The sequence below is a fragment of the Fonsecaea nubica genome (genome assembly GCF_001646965.1).
Source record: "Fonsecaea nubica strain CBS 269.64 chromosome Unknown Scaff16, whole genome shotgun sequence".
Lineage (NCBI taxonomy): Eukaryota > Fungi > Ascomycota > Eurotiomycetes > Chaetothyriales > Herpotrichiellaceae > Fonsecaea > Fonsecaea nubica.
This window is the reverse complement of record NW_019173689.1, coordinates 391944-415857: the sequence shown is the minus strand read 5'-3', so window position 1 is coordinate 415857 and position 23914 is coordinate 391944. Positions and strand designations below refer to the sequence as shown.

The 23914-nt window shown below is 52.6% G+C and overlaps 9 protein-coding genes across 9 annotated transcripts; 6 read left to right on the top strand and 3 right to left on the bottom strand.

Annotated features, from left to right (window-relative positions):
* Window positions 1–101: 101 nt before the first annotated feature.
* On the bottom strand, window positions 102–855 carry AYO20_03509 (hypothetical protein; the record flags this gene model as incomplete). The annotated part of the gene is made up of 3 exons (XM_022641812.1): window positions 102–197; window positions 299–558; window positions 660–855. The coding sequence occupies 3 exons, from the start codon at window positions 853–855 to the stop codon at window positions 102–104; spliced, it is 552 nt and encodes a 183-aa protein (XP_022502345.1).
* Window positions 856–3127: 2272 nt separating this feature from the next.
* AYO20_03508 (hypothetical protein) lies at window positions 3128–3592 on the top strand (the record flags this gene model as incomplete). Its single annotated transcript, XM_022641811.1, has 2 exons — window positions 3128–3414; window positions 3478–3592. 2 exons carry the CDS (start codon window positions 3128–3130, stop codon window positions 3590–3592), a joined length of 402 nt encoding a protein of 133 aa, XP_022502344.1.
* Window positions 3593–4487: 895 nt separating this feature from the next.
* AYO20_03507 (hypothetical protein) lies at window positions 4488–6497 on the bottom strand (the record flags this gene model as incomplete). Its single annotated transcript, XM_022641810.1, has 3 exons — window positions 4488–5437; window positions 5497–6168; window positions 6233–6497. The coding sequence occupies 3 exons, from the start codon at window positions 6495–6497 to the stop codon at window positions 4488–4490; spliced, it is 1887 nt and encodes a 628-aa protein (XP_022502343.1).
* Window positions 6498–7547: 1050 nt separating this feature from the next.
* AYO20_03506 (hypothetical protein) lies at window positions 7548–9458 on the bottom strand (the record flags this gene model as incomplete). The annotated part of the gene is made up of 1 exon (XM_022641809.1): window positions 7548–9458. One exon carries the CDS (start codon window positions 9456–9458, stop codon window positions 7548–7550), a length of 1911 nt encoding a protein of 636 aa, XP_022502342.1.
* A 761-nt stretch (window positions 9459–10219) lies between these two features.
* Window positions 10220–12028, top strand: AYO20_03505 (hypothetical protein; the record flags this gene model as incomplete). The annotated part of the gene is made up of 2 exons (XM_022641808.1): window positions 10220–11709; window positions 11779–12028. 2 exons carry the CDS (start codon window positions 10220–10222, stop codon window positions 12026–12028), a joined length of 1740 nt encoding a protein of 579 aa, XP_022502341.1.
* A 1287-nt stretch (window positions 12029–13315) lies between these two features.
* AYO20_03504 (hypothetical protein) lies at window positions 13316–13873 on the top strand (the record flags this gene model as incomplete). Its single annotated transcript, XM_022641807.1, has 1 exon — window positions 13316–13873. The coding sequence occupies one exon, from the start codon at window positions 13316–13318 to the stop codon at window positions 13871–13873; it is 558 nt and encodes a 185-aa protein (XP_022502340.1).
* A 2331-nt stretch (window positions 13874–16204) lies between these two features.
* Window positions 16205–16774, top strand: AYO20_03503 (hypothetical protein; the record flags this gene model as incomplete). The annotated part of the gene is made up of 1 exon (XM_022641806.1): window positions 16205–16774. One exon carries the CDS (start codon window positions 16205–16207, stop codon window positions 16772–16774), a length of 570 nt encoding a protein of 189 aa, XP_022502339.1.
* A 3312-nt stretch (window positions 16775–20086) lies between these two features.
* Window positions 20087–20437, top strand: AYO20_03502 (hypothetical protein; the record flags this gene model as incomplete). The annotated part of the gene is made up of 1 exon (XM_022641805.1): window positions 20087–20437. The coding sequence occupies one exon, from the start codon at window positions 20087–20089 to the stop codon at window positions 20435–20437; it is 351 nt and encodes a 116-aa protein (XP_022502338.1).
* A 2055-nt stretch (window positions 20438–22492) lies between these two features.
* Window positions 22493–23409, top strand: AYO20_03501 (hypothetical protein; the record flags this gene model as incomplete). Its single annotated transcript, XM_022641804.1, has 2 exons — window positions 22493–22960; window positions 23137–23409. 2 exons carry the CDS (start codon window positions 22493–22495, stop codon window positions 23407–23409), a joined length of 741 nt encoding a protein of 246 aa, XP_022502337.1.
* Window positions 23410–23914: the final 505 nt, after the last annotated feature.

Below are 23914 nucleotides of genomic sequence, written 5' to 3'. Positions count from 1 at the left end.
CCAGACGGAAAGTGTTATACTACCAAATCCAACGCCTTCGCGGCCTATACCTACAAGAGATCCAGAGCTTCTTCTCCTCCCAACCAGAGTATCGAGGTCACTTAGCTAGAGCCCAGCCCTCCCCCCTCCCCCTCGAGCTCATACTTCTTCTTCGCGTCCGCCACCTCCTTGAGCCACGCATCCAGCAATTCCAGAGCCTATTCACCACACGTTACGCACCGACGAGACGATTAATAAATTGTTGATCGGTGTCAAACGAATGGGAACCTGGTCCCACGAGAATATGTGAGAAACTTACCTGGGGGTTATCTTTCCAGCGGTCCTGGGCCTCCTTGAGCTGTCTCTCGGCACACTTGAGCTCGTCGAGGAACAGTGCGGCAAACTTGACGCGCGACCACTTGACGGATTTTGGCGGTGCAATGCTCGCATCAGGCTCGGTTGTGGTGGTAGTGGTGGTGCTCTCCCTCGCAGCCTCTCCCGACCGAACGCCTTCGGCTGGCGGGTATGGGCCCACGATGCTGAATTCGATGCTGAACCCGCCTTCTTCTGGTGTCGGACCTACAGATCACCAAAGAGAATTAGTTCTTCGTCTGACCAACCATCCAACCAATCAACCAACCAACGAAAACCGCATCCAGGAAGACGGAGATCAGCCTTACCAAGCCACATGCCGTACACGTCTGAAATCGTCGAGCTGTCCTCGGGCAAGTACGGTCCGGCCATGTTCGGGGGCAGATTCAGCAGCCCGATCGAGTCGACGACCAGATTGTTCACGACGTCGGTTTGTCCGATATTCAGCCCGTACCCGGAAGGGTTGAACATCATGACGGATGGTGGGGCGATGCTGTTTTCCATCTCGACGTCGTTGAAGGTCGTCTCGGGGGAAGGCACTGCGTGAGGATGGTAGTGTTAGAAATCTCTGCGTCTGCGTGTTGTGTCATACCATTAGATGGATGACGGGCTTACTGGTTGCTTTCGTTGGGTATTCTTGGGAGCTTGGATCGAGTTGTGAAAGAATATGGGTTCACCCTCCGTAGCTGGATGGTGGTGGGGAGGACGACGATGACCATCTTTGCCGCACGCATTTATATAAACGACCACATTCGTATTGCAGCTCATCATCAAGTTTCCCAAGGTGCTGTGCGTCTCAGCTGGGGCTGCATTGTGCAGAATGCCTTAACAAGTAATATCAAGACCCAGCAATGTCCCTTGCATGGGTTGTCCTTTTTTGGAGCGAGATGGTCTGCGCAAGACGTCATCAATAACATATCCTTACCAACTTTGAGGCAGGCCTGTCTGGAAGTAAGCAAGTCCAGGCCGTATCGCGCCAGCCACAGCTCGCGGGACAAAGACAAAGGGTCGAGATATAATGACATTCAGCCAGCCATAACTGAGGAGCGTTCTGCTTTTGCAGCTCTTGTGAGGTCTAGACCAGTGCCCGCTGAGAAGGGCAGCTCACTCAGAGGCACGGTGACTGTATAAGATGTTGACATCAACACTCCGCGGTCCCTGTCGACATAGCACAGGGGCCAATGACCAAGAAAAGGGAGCTGTGATGAGTGCTAACAACACACCGCTACAGCAAGGGAGAGTAGCGGCCAACAGCCTGGTCCAGAATTTTGACATGGCCACAGTTCAGCTGAGCCACAAGCTGTGTTGGACGAGATCATCATGGTCGAGGCTGTGGCAGGCATCTTCCAGAAGACATCGCGGTGTCCGCATTCATTTACCCGATTGTACAGGACAGCGAGATGGACATTGGATAGAAAGTCAACCGCCTATACAACTCGGTGTACTGGACCAGTTAGCTGATTGGGAGTACGTGGATGATGTTACTTCAAGTTTTCTGGCAAAAGAGCCTCAAGATGAGGGCATTAACTTCCGTCTCCCCGGACAGACGGTGCGCCAGCCATGATTCGTCAAGCTTTTGTGGATGCCATAGCGCAGAAACAGCTGAAGATTGTCGCAGCAGACGACGTATGCACGCATTGGCGATATTGCTTTGTTGATCCACAGGATTGTTGTGTGGCAGCCATCTGATGAAGCAGTCAAGTGGAACCAATGTTGACGTCGATGTCCTCTGTAGCACATTTCAGCTACACCACACTTCCCGCTTTTCTCATTGGTTGCATGTCCGAGGGGCTTTGTTCCTGCACAAGGAGTTTCGAAAACCCATGGCCCAACTCAGGTTGCGCCACAGAACAAGCCCACAGCAAAGTGATTTGTGTGACATGTGCCTGGGTTCGAGTGACTCTCATCCGCTTTCGGGCTGCAGTCACACGGTACATCCCCCACTTGCTCCATCATTGCTGCATGATCGACACCGCCCACACACGAAAGCGGTCGAGTCGATCGAGGTCTCGACGTGGTTTCAGCCGCGCCACATGATTTCCTCAGCTTGTCCAAGATCACAGGACAATGGATAACGTCTAGCCCTAGAATATGGAGTCGGTCGATATCGAAGGCGTTTGATCCACCCTAAAGGACTTAGTCAATCGTGTTTCAACACTGCATGCAATCGATACAAGGTGCGAGTCACGGCTTCAGCTGCATTATGCAGAGTCTTGACTCTCGCTTTATGACTAGCCAATGGCGTCCGCAAAGTATCGATTGTGCCGCCTTCCAAGCATGGCGCACTCCAGGTCCTCGACCAAGAAAGAAACTTGAGATGTGTATGCATTGTCCTTGTAAGTGGGGAGAAGCTTCAGCTTGCTCGTAATAATGGAGACGACATGGTGGGTGGGTGGGTACCAGAGAAAAGGTGGGCACGCAAGATCACAACCCTGCTTTGAGGGAAAGTGGGAGCCCTGAGAATCATGAGTACGTATGGGCAGTGCAGCAGAGGTAAGACTATGGGGACAATTGCAAGGCGTCTGGTTATGGAAGGAAGTGAAACTGCTTTTCAGTGTCGAAATTGACTCCACATGATCCAAAGACCTCGCACTAGCCATTTCAAGGCCGGAGTATTAGTGGGAACCCATATCTATTATCTAATTGGCTGGAGCTAATACTGACTAGGGCGGCGGCAGGCCACTCTCGACGTCGATCTGCATTGCTCTCCGATTCCAACATCTGCATTCTTCCTGTGCAAGGACATGCTGCGCGAGCACACTCCCCCTCCTCCTCAATGAGCACGCCGCCCATCCCGAAACAGACCATCCTCCACGCCTACCGCCACCTCTACCGGACGTCCCTCCGTGCGGTCAAGCACGCACGGCCCGCCCGCTACGAAATCCGCGACATTCTGCGCGCCTCGTTCCGCACCTCGTCGCCCGCCAATTTCAACCTGCGCCGCGTACAGAACACGCTCAAGTTTCTAGAGAATGCGCGAAAGTACAACGGATTCGAACACAGGATCTTGAAGAACCTGCTGCACCTCCAGTTCTGGAAGATCAAGGGTTTGGATAAACAGCTGTATGTATCTCCGAGAAAATATCTATTCGGGGTTGAGGAGATGCTGACGCATTTGGCCTGCAGGATCAAGAATGCGAATACTGCCGAGGCCGTCGAGTCGAGACGTCAGATATGGCATCAGTACCGGGCGACGTTGACGATGTTGAACGAGAGTCTGGACATATGTCTTACGATCTGAGCCGAAGAACCCTTCCGCCTCCTTGGTGCTGTCGAGGCCGGATTGCCGCCTGATGCACATCTATCAGGATAGCACTCTCGCTATCTGATCGGAGACGCCCTGGTCGACCGGACCGATATGGTTTAAACTGCATGGCGAAGAATATCATCAGCGGGCAACGGGCCACGGCGTTTGCAGTACGGTTGAGGCGGAACACCTGCGAGTCCGTTCACCTGGCCGATCGATGACGATCAGCTCCTCTACCGAAAAAAAATCTCGGCTCCACATATCGAGCTTCAGGACTTCGAGAGGAACGCTGACCACATGATGTAAGAACTCGGTGTGATGAGGGCGTACCGAGACTGTGTCAACTATATCGAAGAAATGCCACTAAAGGGTTGCAGAGAGCTACATGTGACAGCGAATGTCATGTTCTTTGAGTGTGAGGTACTGCGTCTACCTCTTGAACATTCTATAGTGGAGTACTGTCCTGTTCTGTCCTTGCTTGTCGTGATCTGACCTGGCCCGAATTGTCAATGCTCTAGCGCCATGTTCACTTTCTCGAGTAAAAGCCATTCTTTGGAAGCATCGATGCATCGCGCAGACAGGCAGGCACTGTCAAGACAAGACCTTGTCTGTGGAATCACAGGTATTACTCACATTACATATGTATATTATGTGTATATTATGTATATAGGCCAAGTTAGGCCAAGTATGCTTCTTGTACACTCTATTATCTAATTCCTTGGTCGTATAGTCGTAGAGCCTCCGTGGCGTCGTGAGCGCTCGCTATGCATGTATATATGCAATGTATGTATGATTAAATGTCGACATCCGAAAGAAACCCCCCCGATCAACTACTCCTCTTGCGCCCCCACAAACTCCGTTGGAGCTAAGTCTCTTGTTGTCATTTGTGTCATTGCCTACCGGCAGAGCGACTCGACTTATTCGTCCGGGTCCGGGTCAGGTCGAGGCCGGTGATGGACGTCGTCGTGTGCACTCTGTCGATGTCGTAGGGGCTGAAGTTGTAGTCGGCCGCCTCGCTGATACTGCCTGTGCGGGACCTGATTCTCGTCATGGACGCCGCGGCACCCGTCTCGGACGCGAACGACCTTCTGGTCCGGATGGGTTCGAATTTTGGTTCCGCGGCGGCACTTTCGGACTCGGTGTCGGTGGCGAACTCGCTGGAGCGGCGGGGCGATTTGTCGCCGGACTCGACTACGGCGTCGTCGTCGGCGCGCGAAGCGGCCTTTGCGCGGAGTTCGGCCATGATGGCCTCGGCCTGCGCGGCGTACACGCAGCGGCTGCGGATCTGGGCGCCGTACTTGCGGAAGATGAATGGGAACGGCACGCACGCCAGGGCGAGGAAGGCCGGGATCGAGCTCGCCCAGTGGATGCCCAGGGTGTCGAACATGTCGGGCGTGAAGAGGGGGAAGGCCGCGCCGAAGAGGGATCGTAAGACAGTATTCGCGGCCAACACGGACGCGGCGAAGATGGTGTACGCGTCGATGAGGTAGTTGGTCACGGCCAGGAAGATCACCGTAAACCCGTAGCCGAAGGGCACTCCGGCCATGACGGGCGAGATCCAGTGGATGGACGCGTAGTTGGTCCAGGCGAACCAGAACAGCCCAATGGGAATGGCCACGGCTCCGTACATGGCGGGTGGCAGTCGAGCTTCGGCCGGGGCGACACCTCCGTGCTTCTCGGCCTCGTCGGTGTACCATTTGTTCGTCCAGCCGGCGAAGACGATGCCCAAGATCATGCCGACGGCGACACCCAGGAACGGGAGCCCGCCAATGCCCTCGGACCACCCGCGATTCTGTTGGAAAACAATCGGGTAGGCACCGAACAGGAGGTACAGAGTTCCTAGGAATTATTGTCAGCGCGGGTTCGACCCACAAAAGCGGATACTCTGTAAAACATACCGTAGATGATTGCAATGTAGAGCGACAGTAACAGCACAATCGGTTCCATAAACAGCAGGATCCACGGTCGAATGAGTGCAGTGGGCAAAAGAGACTTCAGTGACGGCGCTCCTTTCCCTTTGTCCGACTCGAGCATGTATATCTTGCCGGTCATTTTAGACAACTTGGCGACTCTCTTCCGGAGGATGACGGGCGCGTATGTTTCGGGCACGAAGACAGTCCCCAAAATCCACATGACGCCGGCGAAAATGGCCAACATCCCCATCACCCATCGCCATCCTTGGTTCTCGGCCAGAAATCCCGAGCAGAATGGTCCCAGCGTTGGCCCCATCGAGGGTGCCAGCGCAAAGATACCCATGGCCAGCCCTCTCTGCGACGCTGGGAAGACGTCTGCAATGACACCGCCGGCGTTGGTGAATGGCGACGACCCAAAAGCCCCGGCGAAGAATCGCAGCACCAGAAGGGTTGTGATGTCATTGGCGCCGGCACAGCCAGCACAGAAGGCCGTGAAGCCGCCGAAGCTGATGATGTAGATTATCTGCCTCCCATAAAGCTCCGACAGCGGTGCCCATAATAGCGGTCCGACTGCGAAACCGAGAACGAAGAGCGATATACCGGCGGTAATCAGTTCTGTGCTAGCGCCCAGATCGACCATGAGCTCACGTAGAGTTCCTACCGTGGCAATTAGCACGAGGAATTCGACAGCGACGATACAATCCGGATGTTGTGAACGTACCACTAAACGCACTCGACGCAAAAGCCGTCGCTAGCACTTCAGTCGCCACAATCAAACTGACAATCCATCGCCTGCCTTGCGACCAGTTGAACGGGTTACCTGGATCATTGGGTATGTAGCTAACGAGATAGGGATCGTCCGTGGTGCCTGATCCGGGATATGGAAAATGTAGTACTTCGTTGGTGACCCGGGCTTGATCAGCGACGAGGCGGAACAAGGACAGAGTCTGAGGTGTTTGATCCTCGTAGTCGTGTTTCTCAGCCATCATGTGTGTCGTCGAGGAGAATGGCGTCCTTGGAGGAGCAAAACGTGCATGTAGTTCCCATTGAGGGCGACAGGGGCAATTTTGTGTACTTGTATCTGGAAAAGATCGAATCGTCTAGAGACGCCATGAGACACGATTGCATCACGCTCGGGCACTGTCTCAAGGGAGGCCAGATCCGAAGAGGGTCTGAGTGGTGGAATGCAACTTCAAACCTTCAACCCGACCCCACAGTCAAATCTTGGACCAGCAGCGCCGCGACAGTGTTCAACCTGATAAGGCCGTATCGAAAAGAATCTGCGCTGGATAACATCGGCGTTGCCGTTGGTAAATTGGCAAAGATCGGGCATCGGGCCCCAAAACGACATGCCTTTCGGCGCCGTCCTTTCATATCGCGCAACTCGGAAGAATCGTGCCGAAAAGCTTCATCATTTCAAGGGAATACAAAAAGCTAGGCAGCAGGCAAGCCTTTCAAGGGCTGATCTGGTTTCAGCTTGCGCTGTCTGTGATCGGCCAAGTCTCGGTGCCAAGGGGGTTCTGTGGTACCCAAGATGCACATAGCATGACAATGTTAGACGTGGAGAATACGACATACGATAAGAGACACAAAGGCCTTTCTCGAAGCGCCACTGACATCAACCCAATGTGGAAGTGGAAGTGCAAGTGGCGACAGCCTCGTGAGCCTCGGCTTAGAAAAATCTGTACACGGAAAAGAGATGATCCGATGATGTGGGTCACCACCTTGCATAAAAAATCCAATCACAGCCTCGCAGACCACATGTGATCCAGAATTCAACACATGCACACACGCACACATGTTAGTAATCACAGAAATAGCAATTACCTAGGCAATCAATGCGCAATGTTGGGACGCGCTGTCAAAATACTCGGTACAACCCCCAACAACGATCGGAAATGGACCCGGTCAAGGGAAGAAGATAACCGAAACAGGAATCATTCCCTAGACATGTTACGCACTATCTGCAAGGAGTAGAGTAGTAGCCCAAAAAGATATGCTACCGTGCCACGAGTGGCTGCCTCCTCCCCATTCCTTCACAACATGCTCCTCCTTTCCTTCTTGACAGCAGCGGCCTCGTCCAAGATCTTTTCCGGTACATCCACCACCTTGTCCCGAATGTAGTCCGCAAAGCCCTTGCCCAAGGCGTCCAACAAGCGACAGCTACTCACACCTCGGCCCAACGGTCCATAGATGACAAAATGCACGGCCCAGATATGTGGGAACTCCATCCTCTCGATGAAGAAGTCGTCCCTCCAGTCGTCGCCCATGAGCTCTTGCAGTCTAGCCCGCGTCATGAATGTCTGCAGCCAGGGGTAGTGCTCGGGGCGACGGACGAAGATGCCAAAGTTGATGTTCGCTCCCTTATCTCCTGAGCGGGCGAGGGCCACGTCTCCGAGACGAGCTTTGCGCGTGGGTCCAAAGGAAGCGAGGTCGACGGGCTGTGCGGTCTCATAATTTTCACGCGGTGCTAGTTTCTGATACTGTGGAGGGTGTCCAGCGTCTGCAGTTTGCGCATCTGTTCCGTCCGCGGCCAGGATGGCCACGCCCTCTTTCAAATCATTCTGCGGGTACAGAGCCGGGTAGAAAGCGAGGTAAGACTTGGGAAGTGCAGTTCGGAGGTCCAGAGAGAGATGGAAGCCCGAGAAATGCTGCATCCCGATTTCGCTCATCACTTTCAACAGTCCATATATGGCGGCCTCCGTGTCGGCCTGGATGAACAGTCTGCAGTACGTGGTGCTGGAGAACTGCGATCTCGGGTTTGCCTGTGGAGTGCCCAGGATCTGGAAGTCCAGCAGCTGGAACTGATCAATGAGACCCCTCTCTTTGAGTGCATGCCGCATCTGCATCTCGGAAAGTTTCCATTTCTCAGCTGTGGCATACCCGGTGGCGTTGGTGAGTATCTGTGCCTCGTAACCTCCATGGTAAAAGATAGCCAACTTCGTGGTTGGAGGAGGTGGGTATCCTCTAATGTTTGACAGCTTGACTCGGTCCTTGCCGACTTGCTCGATTTTGATGTTTGTCGTGTCGGCAGAGACATCTGAGTTCAGGTATGTGCCTCCCTGAAGCTCGTATAAGAACTGACACTTCATATTGTCTTCATTGACTAGGCCGTTGGTCCCGTCGTGCTTGGTGATGACCGAGGTCCCGTCATCTGCAATCTCTGCGATCCCGAATGATAGATCCACAAAAGTCTCAAGAGGGTACTCATCGAAGCCCGCGAAATTCGACCCTGTCGCATAGGCCGAACATTCGATCAGATGCCCTGCCACTAGTGCTCCGGCCAGTCGGTCGTAATCTGTATCCGACCACTTGTGCCAGTACCAAGCTGCTCCGATGACTGGGGACGCGTCTGCAACTCTTCCGCAAATAATGACATCGGCACCTAGCTCGAGGCCTTTGACAATGGCCCGTGCACCTAGGTATGCATTTGCACTCACGATAGGCTTCCCCTTGGTGTCCAATAAGTCGGTCGCATGTTCTGCCAGCGAGACTTTGTTGTTCTCTCCGTCCAGGTGCTGTGGCAGTTTACCTGTCTTCTCGAGACTGGTTCTGACTTCCTCGACCAAGTCATCACCGTACACATAGGCGATCTTCAGGTCCAGACCTCGGTCACTGGCGAACTTCTGCGCCTTCTTCGCCAAACCCTTTGGATTCAATGCTCCACCGTTAATAATGATCCGGATTCCTCTCTCCTTGATGACATCTAGTGTCTGCTCAAGGCCGTCCCAGGCAGTCGGTTCCCAGCCATCATGCTTACCCGCTGCCATCTTCTCCGCATTTTCAGCCAGATTCATCTCGGCGAGATAGTCGCCAGTGATGAAGTCGACAGGTCCATAAGTGGCCTGGCGCCGCATCTGGTACCCTGGATCGCCACGTGCTCCGGAGCAGTTGGCAATCCGACAGGGTCGAGTCGCGGGTGTCGAGCCTGGTCCTGGGTCGCCCATCTTGGTATGTAGAAGCTGGACACACTACAAACTCCGAATCAAGATAGTCGGCAACTGTTGGATGTGACAAGAAAGACTTCTCCCGAAATCTGAGCCCAAAGTGTAGTTCTCGACTTGGCTTCCTATTGCCAAGTCAACGCTGAGACGGTCTTGACGATAGGCTGTCGTCTAGGATGTCGTTCAGTCGAAAATGGGAGACGTTCTCCTTGTCCACAGAGATGTAAGAAGCGTAGTTGTTGTCTTCACAACGACGACACAATCCTTCCTCATCGTATAGGTGTGATGCCGCTATTCCGAGAGCGTCTGAATCTGCCTCTTGAGGTATTCCGAGGCACCAACTGAAGGGATCGGCGGTTCTGGTGGTTCTACTCCTCGGCTTCCTGAGCGCTGACTCGTAGAATACCAATCATCTTCTCGCCCTCCCCCGAATCCCTCTTTCTACCCCTCTCCACTTGGTGATGGTGGGGACGGGGGGACGGGGGTTATTCCATGAATTCGAGTCAGATACAAGGCGCCCTGCGAACCGCCTCACAGAGGTACTTTTGGCATCGTCGCTGATCCGAGGCTCCCTTTGCCTGTGGTCGTCGAAGAGAGATCGTTCCGAGAAAGAAATCCCACTGCATCAGTGAGAGTGATAGATACGTCCGTGACAGAGCTTGTATAGTCTCTTCCACCTCTACCACTCATCTTTTTAAAAGCCTTTTCTGTCTTTGGGAATTGGGTTTCGACCACGGACCGGACACGGTTAACAAACGGCCACCATGGGTAGCGTCGATGCCGCGCCATCGGATGTCATATCGTCCTATTCCGTCCCTGCTGAGTCCAGGAAGCTGTTGATCAGCGCGTTGCTGGAGAATCCAAAGATCGCAAAGGACATTCCCCAGGAAGCTCGTGAATTCGCCTCGCGCATCACCTTCACGGGCACCGACCTCCCCTCGATTCCCATCAATTGGCGTTTCGCCGAGTCCGCGGCGAGTCTGAAGGCCTTTGAAGCATGCATCGTCTACGCGCTGGTGAAGCGCAAATACAATGTGGAACTCACAGGGGCCGAGATCAATACGGACCATGCCCAGCTGTTCTTCATGTCGACGCTTCTCTGGCAGATTCACCCGGACACAGACCGCACCATCTCCATGTCCAAGAATAGCGACAAGTTGGACGACATAATCCCCAACTACGACTTCCATAAGATGGCATCGAGTCTGTATAGGTCCTGCGTGACCAATATCTACCAGACGAAAGATGGTCGCTATTTTCACCTGCATGGGAGCATGAATCCGAAGCCATCGCTCGATAGCATCGGATTCCCTGAAGATCGACCTGAGCTCAAGACCTGGGAGGAGGCGATACAGCCCTTTATTGAGAAGCTGGCCACCATCGATTCGGCCGAGATGCAGCACCTCGCATCCGACGTCTATAAGCAAGCCGGGGTGATAGCAGAGACTGTGGACTCGTTTCGAGCCACCGAACACGGCAAGGCAAATGCGCACGTCGGGCTCTTCGAGATCCATCCCACCCCAAATCCTGCGCAGAAGCCTTCTTGGTGGCCGTCCACTCCCCAGACTTCGGCAGCCAGACCTCTAGCTGGGCTCAAGGTCATCGATCTGACGCGTGTCATTGCCGCACCAGCTGTGACTAGAGGTCTGGCCGAACTGGGGGCAAGTGTCATGCGCGTCACATCCCCGAATCTTGTAGATTTCAGTGGGCTACACGTTGACCTCTCCTGGGGCAAATGGCAATGCAGTCTCGACCTGAAAACCGAAGAAGGGAAAGAGAAGCTCCGAGATCTAATCAAAGAAGCAGATGTCGTAGTTCAAGGCTACCGACCGGATGTGCTCGATAAGTATGGCTTCGGCCAACAGGGGATCATCGACTTGGTCAAAGATCGGGAACGTGGCATCATCTCGGTTCGGGAGAACTGTTACGGCTGGAACGGTCCTTGGTCATACCGCTCGGGATGGCAGCAGATCAGCGATGCATGCGTGGGGATTTCTGCTGGCTTTGGCAAAGCTATGGGTTTGAAGAACAACGAGGCCGTTACTCCTGTCTTCCCCAATAGTGACTATATGACAGGCATTGCCGGAGTGACGGGGATCTTGAGCGCTTTGATGAGGCGTGCAGAGGAAGGTGGTAGTTTCAAGGTGGATGTCGCACTCAACTATTACAACCAATGGCTGGCAGATTCCGTGGGAGAGTACCCCGAGCCCATTTGGCAGGACGTCTGGAAGAGGAACGGAAACCAAGTCTTCCGGTGAGTTTTCTTGACGCGATCCCTTGCACTCCCAATAGGAAATAGGCACTAACCTTACGGGGTCATCAGGTGTTACCACAACATGAACTACCTCATCCCTCGGTATATGGGGATGCTCATGAAGAACAGCCAAATCCTCCATCCGTCTTTCTTTGAAGATAGGCCGAGCAAAGCCATCGATGCCGTCGTGCGTACAATCAAACCTATCATCAAATTTGACAACGACCAGGTCCGCCTGGGTTATAATGTAGGCACCAGAGGCAACGGCAAAGACGCCCCACGGTGGCCGGAGGACCTTATGACGGAGGTCGTGCAGTAACAAGACGGCTGTACGAATCCGCATGGGTTATGTTCCGGACTCGCGAGCAAGAAGGACTTTGGGCAATTGGTTGAAGGCGCCGTGCATGGCTGTAAGGAGCTTCTGGGTACAGTCTAGCCTCACAAGAGCCACGAAATAGGTAGAAGCCGCGTCAAGATGAAGCCAACAGGGGCATAGACCGTTGGCAAAACCTTTCTGGGACATCATAAAGCCATGTCTGTGCAAGATAAGACCACCTTCGTTTCCGAAACGTTGTCAAGGCCGTACCGAGCGACGAGCAGGAGATGTCGTCGTAATCGCGCATTGTGGCGCACATCGATCAAGTTACGGGTCGGAGAATTAGGCCGGTGGCGCTGCCGCTGCAAAGATATAAGTTCTTGCGTTAGCACTCTGTGAGATTTCCAGACTCATCTCACCTTGCTCAACGACATGTATCCAAGTAACGGGGGATATTCCTCAACATCCACACTCCTTCGCTAGATTGTGCAACATGGATATCTGCCACTTACCATGACCTGCTTCAAAGGAAGCAACACGAGTTGAGCATGGGGTGACGAGTGAATCTTACCACATGCGAGCAGGATATGTGTTTTTCGAAGTGAGGTGATGTTGTTCAATTTCCCTTTGGTGGTTGTGCAGAATGTCATGAGATGTCGAATTGCCCCTGTCATTCTGTCATTTGAAATTGCTGACATAATAAGTGTCTCGGCAAACCTTCCACTGAATGTAGGTACAAGTATCGAGCGTCATCCCTTCCGTCCTCTTTGCTTCTCACTTCCATTCATGTTGATTCTCATCGTCTTCTGTGTTATTCGGATCTGCTGGTCCACCTGACGATCCATCTTTTCATTTGGCTCTACGTTTGACCACTATTGCGCACCAGCAGTCTCATGATTGGTGAGTTACGGAATGAAATTCCCTCTTTTGCGCGATTTCGGGCATAGCCGCCGAGTGCTCGGCGTATCCGTGGTGTGATGTCGCTACAATGCCCGGTAACGTGATGCATTTTTTCAATGCCGGTATGTAGACCTGTACGTGATGGAGATCATGGTTTCATTTAGCCGAATCCGTCAATTGTCCAGACCGCGTGATATACCCAATCCTACCGCGAGTTATTGCGTCTTTACATTGATAGAGTTTTCCATATAAAAGGACTTGGCTCTCACCATTTTTCAAGCCTTGTTATCGTTCGCTATCTATCAAGCACAGAACCAAAACACATCTACTACTGCAATCGAATTGATAACCGCCAAATCAACTATTGGCAACCAGAAACCCCACGACACAATGACTAAAATGACCTGGAACCCAATTGGCCACCACCACTCAGACACCCCGGCCGGCACCGAGAACCCGGTCGCTGAAGAGACACATCACAGGCGTGACTCAAAGCTGGGTCACATCATGGACTCTATCCGGCACTCGCTTGCCCATGAACATGAGAAGCTCCCTAGCGAGAGCCAAGCTAAAGACCAAAACCCCGTCTCCGCAAATGGGGAATCGGGCAACAACGGCTCGCTCAGTCCTTCTTTGCAGGCCGTGGCCTCGTCTAAACTCAATGAGAATAATATGGGTGAACATTCCCACGAGGCCGAAGATACCTGGGGTTGGCCAGGTCTTGGTACTTACTCAAGCGCATCTGAAGCACCCAGAAGGGAAAGTCTCCGCACAGGATCCACCGACTCAGGTGCTCCGTCGACATCCAGACAAGACTCAGTGCCAAAGGCAAAGGAGTCTGAGCCGCCAAGGAGACCATCAACCATATCCCAGGCCAGCAAGAAGAGCAACGACACTCAAAGTGGTTGGCCAGGTCTAGGATCCTTCCCAGAGGACACCGAGAACTAACGGATCCGGGGCGGAAGACATCCACGAATCGAAGCGAGTACTGCAACTACTTGTTCCTTGTATTTCCCGGAGCACATTTCCAGACTTTTATGTGGTGCGTTGAGCGAAAATGTTTGAAGCTATGCCGATTACGCCGGTGGGACGGTGCACGAGAACCCTGATGGTGGGTTTGGAATTTCTACAAGTCCGACATCAAGTCAAGTCGGATAAAAATCCATCCTGGCGAGGCTGTTTGTGATAGCGCTCAGTTACTAGTACTAGTATTAATTACAATGAATTCTATTGAAATGAATTCTATCGAAAAGAGTCTTTTACTCGCAGCATTCTCAGCTACAAGTAGGCAGTACAGTATCATATGCACGAATACCTCTTTAGGTAGGGATGTAGATCAACCTGGTTACCTGGTATCGAATACAATTTGTCTCCTGATAGAATCTTTCAATTGACTCAAACCCCCTTGTCCTCAACCCTCGCTGATGTACTTGTACTCGGTACTACCAAGTACATACGAGGACCAGTACGTTTACCTCATTCTGTTACTGTCCAAGGCCCTGTGCCGTGGTGACCCATCTTCTTCCTACAAGTAGCATGATCTGTCCCGTCCTTGACTCGTCATCGACCGTTGTCGAAGCAAATGACAAGCAGCCACTCGAAAATTCTACAAGTCCATCCGTAGAGTACCGGGTTCACCACGAGCTCTGTCACAGCGACTGCCTGTTCTGCCCCTGACGCCTTGTCTGGCGGAGTACTTCTTGGCTTTGCTGGCGGCTGAAGCTTTGTCCTTTTGGCGGTGGAGTCGGCCTCCATCTCTTCCGTGAGGTCAATAACAGACACTCAAGACTGGGCATTCAATCTCCCTCCCTTGTCTCGCCATTTGTCGTAGTCGATACTGCTCCATGCGTTCCATGCTGCGCCAGACACGTCGCCACTACCCTATCCGGCTCACCGCCCAGCAACCCCACGGTACAGAAGCCATCACCTCATTTCATGAACATTTGCCACGACTGGGGACGGCAGACCCATACAAGTACAGGTAGTGTGACGGCAGCTTCCATTTGATCCTCATCATAACTCTTGTTCTGAAGAAACTACAGTTCCCGACACGGCTAGAATATGGAAGAAAAAGAAGAAAAGTGGACAACGGTAGCCCAGTAAAAGGAAACGAGGCATAGCACTAGAGGAAGGAGGAGTGACACGACGACAGACAGACGGAAGCTAGGAGGATGGCGTGCTTTAGGGTACCCCAGGTATGACGATTCGTGGGCAAATGTAGACGTCTGGTCTTGTTTCTGTCCTGTGCTTGGCCGTCAGAAGGAGGCAACACAGTGCCCTATGTAGGTAGCGAGACTGGGGAGGTGGCATGTAGGTTCAGGTAGAGGACAGACTTCGACTGTTAGCACAGTGGGCCATTGTTCGTAGTTTGACAGCGGGAAACCCTGGGGAGAGTTGTACCAGTCGAGGAGTGGCTAAGGCCGGTAAGGGCGGCGAAGGCTGTCGACTACCAGATTGGCTCGAAGGTGAAGAGAACAGGGATGTGAGCCAACAACAGTAGAAATGAATTGTAATAGATTCGACATTGTTTCTGTCCACTTCCGCTGAATTCCTGTTTGTTTGATGTTGGATGGGCGCAGGCTGAAGGTCGTCTTGATGCAGACGGTATTCTCGATGATTCTTTCTTGTAATGACCGGAAGGGTGTCCCACATGGTTGTCCTTTCGTGGCGTCCTGCAAGCCAGTGCCGTTGATACCCTGCCCAATAGGTGGTTGATGCCCGTGAGTGTGCCTGGAAGCTGTTGTGCGGGGAAGCTGCCCGCCCAGCCACCGCCTAGAACTTACTGTGGCACTCGAGTGCCGCTGCCCGAAATTTCCAGACACATCTATGGGTCAATACTTGTAATGACGCGGCATTTGCGTTGATTCTCCTTTCACATGATGGGTTTCTATCACTTTGCCCAACCATGATCGTCAGGTCACCACCCATCATTGCGGGGCCTTGTCGCCTCAGTGTAGGCAGCACCATTCTACAAGTGGAAGTGACAAAAGTTCGAGAATCCAAAAGCGGAATCGACTGAACTCTCTAGAAATCTCACGCCATTTCTGCATATTTCGACATCCTGGGGTGTTGTCAAGGTGAGTTCCACCCTCTATGGTACAACCCTAGGGACCTCAGGTCTATAAATCACACCTCATCTCTCCCTCATCAGACAGTCTTTCAGCAGACCAGATCAGAACATCAAAACACTTCATGTCTAGTACCCTTCGAAGACTTCCACACCGAGTCACTCCAACAATCTCGCACGTCACCAAGCCAAAGCGAACCCAAACAAGAAACATGGCTCTCTTCCCGCGCATCCCATCCTCATTCGGTCCCTACCGCTCCGAGCTGGGACCGTTCTTCAACCTCTTCAACGACACCTTCTCCGAGCTCCAGAAGTTGTCTGACAACGCATCCCGGACCTTTGCGCCCAAGTTCGACGTCAAGGAAGCCAAGGACAGCTACATCCTCGAGGGCGAGCTGCCCGGCATCGACCAAAAGGATGTCATCATCGAGTTTGCCGACGAACAGACCCTCACCGTGAAGGGCCGGACCGAGAGCTTTAGAGAAGAAGGCAGCAAACCCAGCGCTACCGCCGGCGGCGAGGGCAAGAAAGAAGAAGCCGCCGCATCCGGCAGCAAAGAAGTGGCCACCACGGGCTCCAAGGAGGTCGCAAAGTCGGAGCCCCAGCACACTTACTGGGTGTCGGAGCGCAGCGTGGGTGAATTCGCACGTTCCTTCTCCTTCCCCAACCCAGTCGACCACGAGAGAGTCAAGGCCAGCATGAAGAACGGCATTCTCAGCATCGTGGTCCCCAAGCTGCAAAAGGCCAAGTCGGCCAAGAGGATCGAAATCAGCCAGGAGTAAAGGGATGACCTAAATACGGGAGCAGGATTTCCACGGAGCTCTAGCAACCAAGAACACAAACCTCAAAAAGTCCCACAGATCCGCTCTTCCTCGACAAAATACGACAACCTCACTCCCTCTAGCACTGTCCTCCATCCAACACATTGACATCCACATTGACAGTGCCACTCCTGCGACCTTGGCTACTTCACCCACACTCCTTTTAACCTCGAAACAAAACCTCAAGCGTGACGACTTCGAAATGACATTCCTTCTCATGAGCTGCATGAATGGTGTTTGGGCGTGCAGTTTCTAGCTTCTAGTTCTGGGATCTCAAAAAAACCGACAAAGGGTGTAACAAAGTGACAACATAAGCATCAAATCGGCAAACGGATTTCTAGTCTCTCGAGTTCTTCAGCAGATAGTTCTCCGTGGTTAGTCCTGTAATAAGAAAACATCCATTTTCAAAAAAACAAAACAAACAGAAAATCCCCAACTTGTTTGAATTGGCCTTTTGAGTATTTATTCCGAGTTCTTGGTTGACGGAGCATACGAGGTACAGTAATAAGTACCAAGTACATTTATCAAGTAGAACCACTGGCAATGCAAGTAACTACTTCCCGTACAAAACAAAACGAGTCTTCGGACTCTAATTTGGACACTTACTCGTAGTTCCTCGAGTGAGACTAACTGTAATAGGCAGTGTGGGTTGGCATCTAGAGTAGTTTCCTCCAATCAACGAGTTTATCCTGGTGGTGATAAATCGACCGTGATCGAAAAGGGATATATGCCTCACAAGAGAGGATCCATTTCACCACCCACCATACTTGTCATTGTGATTGTACTTATTGCACAGAGCATACAAGTATGTGCAAGTCATGTCTGTGAACATAATGCACAAGCACAAATCTGGATAGCTATACTACAGGTGCAAAATCATCAAGCTTGATCCTGGAGCATGACATGCTCAATACTGCTCGTTGGTGCCGAGTCCCGATGCCCCAAGACGCGCATCCGTACTTGTTCAAGAACTCAAGTAGAAGTTTTGTTGGCACAAAAGGTGGCCGATGAGCGAGGAATGCTCCTGCAGTGACAGACGTTGTTGTGGAGTGTGCATAATCAAACAATCCGGAGCACTACCACGCCATATGCACCAGGATATCATTCCATATCTCGGCTTCACCTTTCTTAATGCTCACCGTCGAGAACCCTCGACAAACGGTTGCGTTATTTCCTCGACCCACGTGGATGAACAGGAAATATTATCCGTCAAAAGGAAAGGAATGACAAAGCAAAAATGGTGGGCCGGCGAAGCTCGGGCTCGGGTTGAGGCCAGAGAAGCTGAATGAATCACCTGTTATGGCTGCACACTGCAAGATCGAACATCTCATCCTTCTTGTCCCTCCCTGCTCGGTCTCATCAACCACCGAAAGAGTCTCTCAGGAAAGAAACACCTGTCGATTGAGAATACAATGAGCGGCCGACATAGCGCCATGCCGTCAGAGGCGTTTCGAACAGACGTCCTGGAAGTAAATCGGCTGGAAATCCTCTAGGTATTGACAAAACAGTGGAGTGTCAAGCACCGGCGTCTTCCAAGCATGTGTTGCACTATCACAGCCAGAACTGGTAACGATGAAAGGAGGATCTGAGATCATCAGCTCGTAAACTTGTCTGAGAGATCAGGAGATGGCGTCGGGTTTCGCTCCAAGGAGGTGAAAACTTACGAATCCCCCCATCCCCCTTAGGCGCGGGATGCACCTACCGCGTGCAACGGTGCGCCGCTGATCCCGGCATTCTGGGACGAGAACAAAACCGCTATCCATGAGTTGTTGTGTGGGTTTGCGGGGGTATGTCCAGGCTACCACGCAACAAGCATTGCCGACGTCTGCGAGGTTCCTCCTTGACCTTTTTCTAGGTCATTGAGCAGACCACGGACGGTCTCAAGGTGATTGCATCCAGAGCTTTCTGACACAGATGGAGGAGGAAAGGACGCAAGCTTGCTCCTCCTGCGTCACTTGTATTCTGTTTGATACCCTTGCCGTCGTTGTTCAACACTAGATCCAAGATGTCTCGGAAAGGACATTGTAAGCCAGTAGCAGTGTCACGCGTGATATCCAGCAGCATTCCGCACAATCTCAACCGACACTCGCTTGGAAATATTGTCCTTTTACCAGCAGGAACTCGTATCGTGCTGACAATGTAGACCAAAACTTAGCAGTCGTCGTCCATCTGCTGAGATGATTTCACGTCGTACCGACGTTGTTGTCCTGTTCTGTCGAATATGGTCATTGAGATCTCGAATACCAGGCTATTACAACAACGCTTACCAAGAGTTTGATCCTGCGTATCTGTCAACAAAAGATCTGACGCAGTGCATGACCACCCAAGAGCCATTTGCAGTGCACAAAGTCAAATGTGGCGTGACGGCGAAACAGGAAACAAGAAACAAGTGGATCGGTGTTTTGGGCTGAAGTCGTGCCGAGGGGTACCTAAGCAGCCACCGAAGCCTCTAGAGGTCTCGACCACGGCGGCTTCCGGGGCACACAGGGAGGCTTTTAGGGGCTTCTAGGAGACTTTAGGGTCCACTAGAGCTTCCTCCTCAATGGCCACGCCTAGAATCCCCCATCGATTTAGGGGTCCCTGCGTCTCATAGGGACTCCCGCCCCGACGCCCAGGGAATTTTTGGTGGGTTGATCGATCAGGTGCCCACCACCATTACCCAATCCTTCTCAAACTGTCCCGGCCGTCACCAGATACACTGCATATCGAAGGATCCTCCCGACCACTCAGCTGTCTGGACCGGGAAACGAGCCTGATCAGCGGAGCGGAACCCTTTTGCTTTGCCCATACCGTGGATTATCGAGTCCATAAAATGCGATGAGAAACCAGGTCTTCAAGTCCCTTTTCTTTCACCACTCTACCAATCCAAACAAACAGCCAGAACATTATCACAAGTCCTCAATCACATCACTTCAAGGTCAACCCACTACTACACCTTGTTGAACAATTGTCCAAAAATGGTCCAATACGATCAATTCAATGGGATGTTTTCATCCACATCCCTCCCCTCTCGCCCAAGGGCGGACGGTTCCGAGAGGTCGCACTCACCGAGTATGTTCACACCCATGCTGGGACGTTTTGTTACAGACACTAACAATAGCAGGCCAGCCACTTCATCCGCTTCTAAGAAGACTGTCTTCGGCTAGCGGAGCAGGGCCACATCTGTGCACCCGATGCCACCTTCGACGTCCGTCGCAAGAAATCCGCTTTCCACTCGACCACGAATGCTCCTCGAGCGAGGAGGAATGGGATGGATTCTGCCCCGACATCCACATGCCCAAAGACCTCACTCCTCCACCATCACCCCACCACAAACGACGACATTCGTGTCTCTGCCCCGTCGGCGTCGTCGCCCAAGAACACCACAAAAGTGGAACCGTGTCGCCGGTGCAGATGACGGTCAAGGAGGCGGCCCAGAGCCATCATTACGGCCACCACCACAACAAATGCAACTGCCAGACTGTCCTTCCAGAAGAGAACTTGGAAGAGAGATACGGTCTCGTTGGAGAGCCCGCCCCGACACGGCGGAAGTTGAGCCTCGAACAGGGCGCCGCGAACCAACTGGCCAGCATCATGCATGCCGAACTCATCTCAGACATGAAGGCACGGAATAACCATCTTTGAAGAAAGCGATGAAAGGGAGTGTGTGACCAACAGTTACGACATGACTCCACGATGATTTTTGGGAATGAGGATCTTATTTGGTGCAAAAAGCCCGTGTATAGTAATTTCAGGCAGCACAAGGCGTTTGGTTGGGAAACGATGGACACCAGGGACATAAGGGACACCATTGGGCACCAGGGGAAAAAAGCCCACTACGGCTCTACGAAAGGCTGGGAGCAAGTACGAGTAATGACGGTTGGAGGGAAAGGGGCGGGCCTTTCTACTTCCCCGGAAAACCGAATTCTCATTCAGACAACTGTTTTTAGATGAAATATCAAAGGTTGAGAACTATGACTAACAAAGACTTGTAAAAGTACTCTTACCTCCATGTGATAGTATCTCTTATATACAAGTATACGTACAAGTACAAGTCCGAGTATGTAGACTATCTGGTCCAATGCCAAGTGTTGGACGTATGCGACAATCTATTATCGACACTTCTTCGGCATCACCCTGGTATTCTACAAGTACCTATCTAGTAGTATGGGACTTGGTACTTGCGCAGTATATGCCGCAAGGCTGTGCAAGGCTCTGGACCCAAGGGGCGGTTTGAAGGGCTCGGCCTCATTAGCTCCGATGGGCAAACCCACAAAAGCACCGGATCTGCAATAACGATGGGGCCCCCAACGCCAGTAACTAAGCGAACATCCCTTGCCCTCGCTAGGCCCAACAACCCCCCCCCCAAAAAAACATCACACCACCATCTGACATCTGAGTGAGCGACTTTCCCTCTGTCCCACGTGCTTATGATGCTTTGCTGAGAAACTCCATGTCGTGCATATCTCACTAAGGCATTGGCAGCAGTGCTTGTGCTCGTGTTTGCTATGCTCAATTTTTAGAAGCCCATCCAATCATTACGTTGAGTAACAAAGACGCCTTAGCAAGTGCAGACAGCACCTCTCTTCCTTGGGAGTCTCCGAACTGAGCGAAATACGGGACCATCTGCGGCACGGGGTACCGGATTATCTAATTTGGCCGGACGCGACCGACTGAATTCTTATCATCGTAAAGTCAAACCAACGTTCAGGACTCAGCATTGGCCTGGCAGCCTGGCCAGAATCAAACCCTTCCTGCAGCATAGCCCAGTACATGGTAAGGTAGTAGTGGTACTGAGTAAGTAATGCCTCGTACCGCTTTCCTAGTAAAAGAGGCTTTTTCCCCTTTTCCCCGCATCGATCCAATTCCTCATCATGAGATCTTACTGCAAACCTTGTCCCGCCGGGTGCCGCTATAGGCGAGAGCCTTAGTCCCTCAGTGGACCATCGTATGATGGAACAATCGAGCAACATGCAGGGGCGGGGCACAGTTCAGTGGTGCAAAGATGCGTCAACGATCCAGTCATGGCCGTCTAAGCATCGAGCGGAATACCCTTTTTGTGCGCAATCCCATGCCTCCTAAGGAATGGCGGGGGTGGGAAGAGACGCATGCAAGCCCGTCCTCACGTGTGGTTGGGTGGTTTTCTCTCCTCGAAGACATCAGACGGTGCCGGCGTCGATCAACGGGTCACGGTCGCTGGGTTCGGGGTCGACTGGGCCGATGAGGACAAGCTTGCTGGCCACATGTTTGGATGAAAACACAATGATCCAATTGATCCGGGTGTAGGGAAGAGCAAGAGCAGGCACGCAATAACTCTCGTCCCAAGTACAAGAGTGGTAATCCCCCCCGTCTCCGTCCCATTGAAACCTTTGCTGACCTGCTTTGGTAGATCTATAAAACCCAGACGCCTTCGCTCTTTTGACTACGAGTTCTAAAAGTCATCTCGACACCATTGAGATAAAATTCCATTTGGAAAAGGAAAAATACCAAGTTAGAGGTTTTGGAAGAATTCCCTTGATCCGGCTTGTGATCAACTCTTTTGTCTCCACTACTATTCTTTTTGATCCCATTCCTCCGGACAAGAAAACCACTACAAGTACAGGTACAAGTACCGATCGAAAAGTTCGAATCAGACTTCTCCCAGTCCTCGCCGGAAAGAGAAGATACAAGAGTAACAGCAACAAACAACCAAAAGCAATCATGGCCGGCCTTCCGTACTCGGTTCCCTCAAACTACATCATCCGCCTCGTCGAGACGGACCCAGTCTCCGCCGCCCTCGGCCACCCAGAACACCCGGTGCAGCCACACCCGTCGCAGCCGTCGCACTTCCAGTTCCCGCGCACGTCGCTGCACCACGCGACGCTGCAGTCGCACTTCAAGGGACCGCACGCGCCCAGCAGCGTGTCGGCGCCCAAGTCGGGCACCGCCTTCGCCCCGGCCACGGATATCCGCGAGACGGTGCGCGCGTACCACATTGAGATCGAGGTTCCCGGCGTCACCGAGGAGAACAAGAGCGACTTGGTGATTACGTGGATGAGCCCGCACACGCTGCTGGTGCAGGGCGTGGCCAGCCGGCCCAGGAACATCGGGCTGCTGGACCAAGGAGAAGGAAACAAGGTGTGGGAGGGCGAGGGTGATGGATGGGCCACCGAGACAGGCCACGGCAAGGTACGTTTTGTTTTCCCTTTACACAATTCCCCTATCTTCTCTACCTTTTCATAACACATGACCCCATTCCCATCCCCACCCCCACCTCCCTTGTTCTCCATCTTCTTCATTTCTCTATCAAATACCACTACAACACCAAATAACCTAACACCTTCTCTCTCATGTTCAACCCACAGCCTCAGGAGGAGACTGACGGCGGGCCCCTGCAGCGCGAAAAGTCGCACGAGACGCTCGACGAGGAGGCGCTGGCGGACGTGACGCCCACGATCCTGCTGTCGGAGCGGCGCGTGGGCGCGTGGCGCCGCACCTTCACCCTGCCCGAGGACGTCGAGATGAAGGAGCTCAAGGCCCGGCTCGACGGCGGCCTGCTGCGCATCGACCTGCCCAAGCGGAGTTTGGAGGACATGGAGGCCCTGAAAGGCGCGGGCGTGAGGATTGAGATTGAGTAAAGGAAGCTCCAGAAAAGATTATGTTCGTCCACCTGCCCACCTGTCCACCTGCCCACCTGTCCACCTGTCCACCGATCCACCTATCCACCGAAAAAGAAGAAAAAAGAAGGAAGACTTGGGTTGCGGTTATGTACGCAAAAGGGCGGCTGGTCAGTTAACAGGTGCGGTCTCTGACTCTGGTCTGGAGGGGCTAGAAAGAAGCCCCGTCAATTTTCCTTTACCCCCGTCTCATCTTCGGAGGATCAAAATCTTTTTTTGGTTATTGTCTTACTCGGTACATATGTTCCTCATGTACAGACCGAGCATATAGATGATGTGCGTAATACAGTCCAATTTCAGAGCTACCATACTCGGTACATGCTTTGCATAATAATTACCTAGTACCCGGCGAGTTTGTCAGATTCTACGTGGCAGTTGAAACACGTCAAACACGCCGAGCCAGGAATGGAATGGAAGGCGGTAGACCTCGTACTTCACGCACGTGCAAGGCATACTCCCAGGCACA